The sequence below is a fragment of the Antechinus flavipes genome, chromosome 4, assembly GCF_016432865.1.
Source record: "Antechinus flavipes isolate AdamAnt ecotype Samford, QLD, Australia chromosome 4, AdamAnt_v2, whole genome shotgun sequence".
In the NCBI taxonomy this organism is placed as follows: Eukaryota; Metazoa; Chordata; class Mammalia; order Dasyuromorphia; family Dasyuridae; genus Antechinus; species Antechinus flavipes.
The window spans coordinates 204,694,216-204,703,177 of record NC_067401.1 but is presented as its reverse complement, the minus strand read 5'-3'; the positions used below and the strand labels follow the sequence as shown (position 1 = coordinate 204,703,177).

Here is an 8,962-nt window from a genome sequence, read left to right as displayed (position 1 = left end):
CATGTTTTATATTTCATTTTATACCTCATTATGAATATATTTTCTATGATTAGGTTTCTTGTACTTGGACAGGTCAATATTTCATTTCTTCATTGGAAAAAAGGTGGTCCAAGTAATTATGTCTTGTCAATGAATCAATAATTTATCACCTGAGATTATATTCTCTGTATCCAATAGAGGAGAGTGAGAAGGAAGGGAGGAGTATGGACCAAGAGGCATGAACACTTGAATAGATATCTAGCCTCAAAAACTTACTTTATACTCAAGTATAAAAAAAGTAAAAAAGTAAAGTATACTCAAGTAAAAAAAAAAAAAACCTTTATACTCTAGTATAAAATGGGGATAATACTACTTACCTCCTCTGGTTGCTGTGGGAATTGAATCACATATCTGCAAAGCACTTAGCATAATACCTAGACCATAATCATGCTTGAGAAAAGCTTCCTGTTTCTCCCTCCCTCTATCCCTTGATTTGATTTTCTATTGTAGCTTTGGTATATATAAATTCATTCTGATCTTTCTCACTTGTTCTCCATCTTAACTTTGGCAGATGCTGTTGATGGGAAACCAGACCACAGTGACAGAGTTCTTTCTTGTAGGATTGACAAATGACCCTGAGACCCAAGTTATTCTTTTTGTTTTTCTATTACTAACATATCTTTTAAGTGTCTTTGGAAATCTGACCATCATTATTCTCACCCTGCTGGATTCCCACCTCCAGACTCCCATGTATTTCTTCCTGCGGAACTTCTCCTTTTTGGAAATTTCCTTTACAACTGTCTTTGTTCCCAAAATGCTAGTGAACATAGGAACTGGGAACAAGACTATTTCCTTTGCTGGATGTTTTACTCAATATTTTTTTGCCATTTTATTGGGAGCAACAGAATTTTATCTTTTGGCTGCCATGTCCTATGATCGTTATGTGGCCATCTGCAAGCCCTTGCATTATACAATGGTGATGAACAAGAGGCTTTGTCTCCAACTGGTCCTCAGCTCCTGGATCTCTGGTTTCATGGTTGTTATTGGACCACATATCATGACCACAATGTTGCCATTTTGTGCATCCAACATCATCAACCATTACTGTTGTGACTATACCATATTGCTCCAGTTGGCCTGTGCAGACACACACTTCATAGAGGTGATTGAATTTGTCTTAGCTGTAGTGACTCTTCTCTTTACATTAGTATTAGTAATGATCTCTTATGCATATATCATGAGGACAATTATGAAAATCCCTTCTGCTCAGAAAAGGAAAAAGGCCTTTTCTACCTGCTCTTCTCATATGATTGTTGTCTCTCTCTCCTATGGTAGCTGCATTTTCATGTATATTAACCCGTCTATGAAAGAAGCAGCAACTTTTAATAAGGGAGTAGCTGTGCTGAATACCTCAGTTGCTCCTTTGTTAAATCCTTTCATCTATACCCTAAGGAACCAGCAAGTAAAAAGAGCTTTCACAGATATGGTCAGAAGGATGAAGTTTTTCTCAATAAAGTGAAAATAATTGGAGGTGTTTTCATTAAAAAAAAAAAAAAAAGGAAAATTAACGAGAGAATAGAGATATTCTTGTATGACTTTTGCAGAAATTGTTCTTCAGTGTTCAAAATAGTAGGCTGTTTTTCAAGGAGTTGTTTTCTTTCCCCATTTTGTAAAGTCTATTTTGTGAAGAGTTTATGCTTTTTACATTTCACTAAATTTATTTTATAAGGAATTTTCTTCAGATAATTTCTATGTTTCCTTTTCCAAAACCTCTTGCAATGTTCTCATTTCCTTTCCCCACTTTTCTTCCAACTCTCTTTTAAGATCCTTTTTGAATTCTTTCAAGAGAACATTGTGAGAAGGGTACTAATTCATATCACCCTTTGGGGCTCCATCTAGAAAAGATCTGCTTTTAGTCTCTTCAGGGTTTGAAATCTGTTCTTTTTTTTTTTTTTCTACAAAAGTATCTATTGTCAGAGTTCTTTTTGCTTTTTTGGTCATTCTTTTTCAAAGGTTAAGGTCTGCTTTTAGTGGAGAGGGGAGATTTTTCAAGCTTCCTCTACATGTGATAGTGGCTGCACTGGGTCAGTGCTGACTAACTTCTGATGCTGGATGGGTGTGGCCAGATCCAGTGATATTTTTGGGTTTAGAGGCTCACTATTTGCCTTTTGCATTTGTGTTGGATGTGTTACATCTAATTTGCTGATCTACTGATTTGAATACAGAGCAGAGTATCTAACACTGCTATAGATTTCCCAGCATGCAGAGCCCACACCACCCTAGATCTCTGCACTTCTTGTGCTCAGGTACCTGTGCTCTCTCCTGCACTCAGCCTGCCTCCCTCCATGACCGTTTGAAACAGAATTTTTCTGAAGATCTTTCAAATTATCTTCTGCTGGAAATTTGTTGCATTCCAAATATTTGTGGGTTCTGTCACTCTAAAACCAGTTCAGAGGCTTCATTTGCTGTTAATTTGAGGGACATTGGGGAGAGCTCATGAAAAGCCATATCTCCTCTCTGCCATCTTGGCTCTGCCCCCAAAGTCCACTATGCTTTTCAATCCTACTTCTCCTCTTCAAAGTTAAGTAACTCTTTTAGGGTGCTAAGTCCCTTTCAGGATTTAGTCTGCTAGCTAAGGGCATGCCTCATCCTCATGAGGTGTTTCATTTCTTTTGGATAATTATGAGTTCCACTGAGGAACTTGTCTTTCATATGCTCTTTCAACTCTATTTCATATTTACTGTTCCTGATGTCTATTGTATCCCTTCATTTTGTCTGTAACCTATTTCCCTAAATAAATACACCTTTTCCCAAAGAGAATGGTCATTGTTAATTCTTCACATGACTGAACCCCAACTTTTGGTGCCTACCATCATCTGCTGTCTATATCGCCCATGTCATTTTGGTGCCGAATACCAACCATGTCATTTTGGTACTGAACATCACCCACGTCATTTTAGTACTGAGCATGTCAGTTAATTGATAGGAAGGGATTTCTGTATCTTTAAAACTCTGTGTTAGTGAAATCCATCCACAAATGAAATATTTTTTGGATTTTTTTAAACATATATTCCCCTTTTCTCCTTATTTATCTTGGAATGACAAAAGTCTTTCATTGGAAAGGGACTAATTTCCTGAGTCTTTTCTTTTTTATTTTGCTTTTCTTAAAGCTGGGTGAGATTAATAGGAAACAGGTTTTAGAAGTCATTCAGATATTCAGAAGAAACAACATAATAAAAGAAAATGAAAGGTTACCATCACTGTTTTCCTGTTTTTGTTACATACCTCAAAATATCTCAATACCTCAAAATCAAAGAATCACACACTTAATCAGATAACTTGGTCACCAATATTAAATAAAATAAGATCTCCTTAATCCAAATTACTCCTCATAACCCATTACAAAAGTTCATTTAATCTAATTATTTCTTTTTGAATATTAGCTTTTCCATGTAGTCACCTTATCCTGGGAAACATTTTCCCTTGAAAATTCTGGAATAGGTCTCATTTTCAGGGTATCTCTGGACAAGGCTACTCCTAATAGATTTGCTTCTCTGGTTCTAATTTACTTGCAGAGCTTCTACCTCCTAGAGATAAGACTTAATAGAATTTAATTGTTGATTACCCTTTGTTCTGGAAGAGGATCATGATCAGGAAGGTGATGCCAATGTCATGCAAATCAATTGGATTTAAGTGAGGGAAAGCTGTTTAAGGTCACTTGCTTCCAAAGCCATCTGAGTCCAGAGGGAAGATATAGATCAAGGCAACTGAAGATGGCCCTGGATGCAGTGGGAGACCTTGGCTTTTTTAAGCTAAGGTCTTCAACAGGTCTCAGTTTCACTGAGGCCACTTTATTCAGAACCTCCTCTTTCACCCAGTTAAAAAAAAATCTAAATAAATAAAAGAATAAATCTGGGAAGGGAAGACCCTCAGAGTTTCTGTCCAAAGCAGAAATGTCTGTTATTTACATTCAATCTGAGTCAATTGGGATCCAAACAATGACCAAATGGGGCTTGACCCAGGACCTATTGGTGACCAATTAGAATCAGATTGGTTTTGGTTTAAGGCCTGGTCATTAAGAAAAATCTAGCCTGTAAATCCCAAAATATCTTGGAAGGGGTCAGAGGTACAAAAGAGAAAAAATGCTTTTCAGAGCATTTAAAGTAGGTATTATAGATAAGGTATTATACTCTATGTGGATAGAGCAAAGGAGAAAAGGAGGGAAAGAAGGAAGAAGGGAAGGAAGGGAAAAGGGAAGGAGGAAGAGAAGGAGGAAAGAAGGAAAGAAGGAAAGAAGGAAAGGAGTCTTTCAAATGACCAATTCTAGATCAGGTTTACTCACAGACATTGTTTGTCCTTCATTCTTGAAGAGAATGACATTAAAGTCAAACAGAATCTCTTTAACTTGGTTTCCCAATAACTAATTCATGTGATTTTTTCACTTATCAATTCAAAACTTATATAATTAACCTTAATCACAGCAGAGCTTAAAAAAGACTATCAAAGTAAGAACTCATAATTCACCTGAGAATGATGGGGTGCAGTTTCTAGGAGACATGTCACAGTAATCCTGAGGTCCCTTGACCTTAGGAATGCTATAGTTCTGCAAACATTTTTATCAGATAAACAATCTGTTTGTCAATAACCCTAAGATCCCCTGACCTTGAGAATGATGATAACCCTGAGGTTCCCTGGCTTTAGGAATGCTATAATGTACAAACATTGCTGATTGTCAGATAAACAATCTACTGGTCAGTGATAACAAAGCTCCTCAGACAATAATGAACAGATCACCCCTCAAACCTACTTGTAAGCCATAAAATTAGCTAATCAGTAACATGAAGCACCTGGTCTCTCTTTTTACTATAAATTTATCTTTTTGCTCCTGGTTCTTTGCTAAATTCTTTTGGAATTTAGCCCACTTCAAATGACATTATAATTATAATAAACTTTGTTCCTTGATTTGAAGATGGGTCTGAGCTTGCAAATTTTTTTGAGACACTTAATAACACCAGTCTTGAACCCCAACCTTTTTGGGGGTCTTTCTTGAACCCCAACATTTGGTTGCCCTGATAGGGAGAATTTGGTCTTCCCTGGCTTCAGCCCCTCATTATTGAGATAAGCCCCCCCCATTCTTTTCTCCCTTAATGCTATAGTTGAGACACCTAAGCACTGGGAAGGCTTGTCTGGGTTGTCTTGAGCTCCATGCTGTAAATTTTCCTTGACTGGGGATGCTTGGTCTTGGGAATTCTTGCAATTCTTGGCAAAGTTACCTCCTAGCTAGGGAAGCTTTGTCACCTTTTCACCCTCCCAGGGATACTTGAGGAGGTAAGGCACTATAGGAATAGAAATTTTATGGCTTTTGGCAAAAATTGGACAGTTTTCTTCCATGTCATTTCTGTCTGTGTCTATGTCTCTGTGCAAAATGTCTATCTCATGTTTGTTTTGTGAGGTAGATTTTGTTATCCGGAAAGATTTAACATGCAGCTAACAAGAAAAAACCTCTATGCTGTAGTTAGAACACTGGAAAAGGTTTCTTAACATCCTTGACTCCCACCTTAAAAAGGGGGAAAACCTTTCATGGCCATCCTAATAGACTTTGGACAGAAAATACCATCTGCATCCAGAAAAAGAACTATGAAGATTAAATGTAAATCAATACATTCTATGTTCACTTTTTTTCTGTTTTATTTTCTTTCCCATGGTTTTGCCCTCTTATTCTAATTTTTCTCCCCAACATGATTCATAAAACAATGTGTATTAAAAATAAATAAATTAACTTTAAAAAGGGAAAAACCTGACTTTTTTTCCTATGGACCTTAGTTCTGGACAAGCTGAGGGCTACAGAAATAAAGTTAGCTAATCAAAATTATAGAATCACTAGAATAACATTTTAGCAGATTATCAAGGTTTTGAGAGCAATTGTTAAGGAGTTTGGCAATTAGTCATTTTAAGATTGCAAGAAAAAATTCCTGAGATATGGGGATAATTCTAGGAACTTATCCCATTCTGAAAGAAGAGTGTGAAAAGCCAAACAAAACAACAAAAACCGAACTAGGTAAATAGCAACCTTTTGCTAATTCTTCCTTAACTCCTAACTTCCTTGATTGCTAACAAGATCAATATAGCCCATGTCCCTCTGTTAGCCCCTCTCGTCTCAGATCAGATAAAGAGAAAGCTGAAGAACTCTAGGGAAACTCAAATTCTGTCTTACCTGTAGAAATAGAGGGAGCAGCAACAGCCATAGGGACCCCATGCACCTCGCCCAGGCACATCCCCCCAACTTGGGGGGTGGAGGAGGAATCAGTATTTCCTGAGCCATGGCACCTGAAACTACCATCAAAGAAAGATCCTAGAATCAGCCACCCCAGCCTTTAGCAGGTTCTGTCCAAATATCTGGAAAGAATCTGGATGCCCCTGGCAGCAACCAACTAGCAGTGTGAGATGGAAAAACCAGTCGATCCTTGCATTTGGTAAGCCCACCATTCTCTATTTCAATTGCAGAAATGTATTAGCTATATAATTTATGAAAAAATATTTTTATCTCTGCCTAGTTTTCTGATTTGTAAAGAGAAATAATAATGGCTATTGTGAAAATCACATGATTGCAAAAGTGCTTAACATAAAGCAAATGCTATAAGAATGTTAACTGTCTTATTGGCTATAATTACTTCATATTTGATAACTTTACATGGATTTTAAAAGTGACCCAACATACAATGCCAATGTTGAGATGAATGATTGGTATGTGTGTGTGTAAGGTAATTTGGAAGCCAATTCAACTAAATTAAGGTTACTTCACCTGGGTTTACCAGGACTAGGAGGACAGTGCGTAGGGAAAGAGAGACTCTTTCTCTTTTTTCCTTCTTCTCATCTTTCCTAACCACAGCAGGGATACATGGATGGAGGGATGAGAGGGAGAGAAAGAAAATATACTTAGTTTAGTGAAATTATTTGAGATGTGATAGTAAAAGCAGTTTTAAAGAAGCAAAGCCTACTGAAGGGACATCTAAGTTATAATCTATTTTCACTGACAGTGTAAACAGAAGATTTAAGAGTTTGAAAACTTTAGGAAAAGAGAAAAAACAATACACTGCAACTTTAATAACTTTGGCAATAAACAGCTTGCTTTTGCATTATTTGGAGTCATTCTTCTGAGGGTCCTGTCAAGGACACTTAACCCCTTTTCTGGCTCACAAAAGAGAAATAATTTGTGTAAGTTGGAAAATAACCAAATGGCAATTCAGTTTGTCTGGAACATTTAATTAGAATTTAGGGAATCTCATAAACTAAAGTTAAGTCAATTTTAAAATCTGTTCTTTCTTAGACATAAGAATTGTTATGTTTTCTCCCTAAAAGAAAAGGGAAACTTATTTGAGAGAAGGAGTAAGCAGGAACCCTTCCTGAAAACTTCCAAAGCCACAACAGTTTGGGGAAAGAACAGACTGAACTAAAAGAAGAAAGTTTATATTGCCTTGCTAACCCTGTTTTATAATTTTTTGTAAATGTAATTTAAGGAATTAGGTATTTCCACCTTTGCTAAAAAATCAAGAAGGAATTACAGTTAATACTATTTGGCTATTAGTTATGAAAATTCTAAAAGTATTAACTATGTTAAATCTAAAATTGTAATTCCTGTGTATGGAATCAGAGGATCTGAAGTAAAAGCCTTATCAGTCCACCTTCAAATATGAGGGTGTGCAGCATTCTTTTCCCCATTCACAAAGTGGGGGGAGGTTTCAAACAGCCCAGCCCACAGAAGCCGATAATTGGGATGGGCAGCAAGTTCAATTCCTTCTCTGGGGTCTCTGTCAATTCCCCTTCACGTGTAAGATTGTCAGTTTTCTTGAAACCTTGAGGGTATGCAAGATTATCAGCTCTGAGAAATGAACTTGTTTGGGATGGATAGTTCCCCCCTCCCCCCAGACAGGAATGTGTTTACTAAGAATGTGTAAGCTTGTTTATTATAGAGAATTGATTTCTAATAATTGGTTCTTATACCAGAATCACTTTAAACTCAAGAAGAAAAGAAAAACATATTAAAGATGTTAAACAAATTTTCCTATGTCCTGGTATGAGTCCTGGCAAATTTTATTGTTTATTGTAACTTCATGAGAGTAAAAATGATGTGTCTATCCCTGAGCTATGGGGTAGTAGAACTTTCTATTAGAGATAAAATCTCTTGGGATTGCAACTGACATTCTTTTGAATTTTGAATTTGGGTATGATAATCTGATGGATCATTAAGTCGGTAACCCACCATTCAAGAGGAACGTCATAAGTTACTCACAAGGATACCATCCTGAACTGTCACAGGTGGATGTCTTATCTAGGAAAGAGCTGGGAGAATAACATTACTTTCTGGCTCAAAGTCAGATCCTTCTGATTCAGTTTCCCAGTTCTGTTTTTTTGTTTCCCACATGATTATTCCTGAGTCTGGCTATGAAGTGGAATTGTTACTGCATGGTTGGTTGTCAAACAGAGCTAAGGATGCTTTATCCTCTCATGTATTTGCTCTCAGGCCAAAGGTTGAGGGAGCTTTTTTGATTCTATTATAATCATATCCCTATTTTTCTCTCTTACATCAAATTTCTGTAATAAGAGCAAGTGGTTAGTACAATCCATAAGCACAATATAAGTATTTAAAATCTTGCTGTTTTCAATCTGAAAAGATGTAATCCTTATATCCTAAATAATTAGATAAGTGACTAGATATATGCCTGTGAGAAACTAGATCCCTAAATTGATACATTGTCCATGGGAACTAACTGTTATTCTATTGATTATTGAAACAAAATTTGAAACATCTTCAATATGATTTAGATCTTGTCATGCCTTGAACCTGCCTCAAAGAAACAATTGCATACTTTCCTGGGCCTGGCTAGATTTTATAGCTATTCAAGGCTTTCATACAGTTCCCTTGAGTAGGGCTCTGATTAGGCCAGAACTTTTATGATCCTGAAAGCAAAACTAACCTCTGCCC

At 36.7% G+C, this 8,962-nt stretch overlaps 1 protein-coding gene across 1 annotated transcript; it reads left to right on the top strand.

Annotated features, from left to right (window-relative positions):
- The first annotated feature begins 550 nt into the window (after positions 1-550).
- LOC127561442 (olfactory receptor 2AP1-like) lies at positions 551-1,498 on the top strand. Its single transcript, XM_051996684.1, has one exon. It carries the CDS (start codon positions 551-553, stop codon positions 1,496-1,498), a length of 948 nt encoding a protein of 315 aa, XP_051852644.1.
- Positions 1,499-8,962: the final 7,464 nt, after the last annotated feature.

Bases quoted from the DNA above. Each gene is read 5' to 3' on its own strand.
- LOC127561442 (XM_051996684.1), top strand. From the start codon at position 551: ATGCTGTTGATGGGAAACCAGACCACAGTGACAGAGTTCTTTCTTGTA.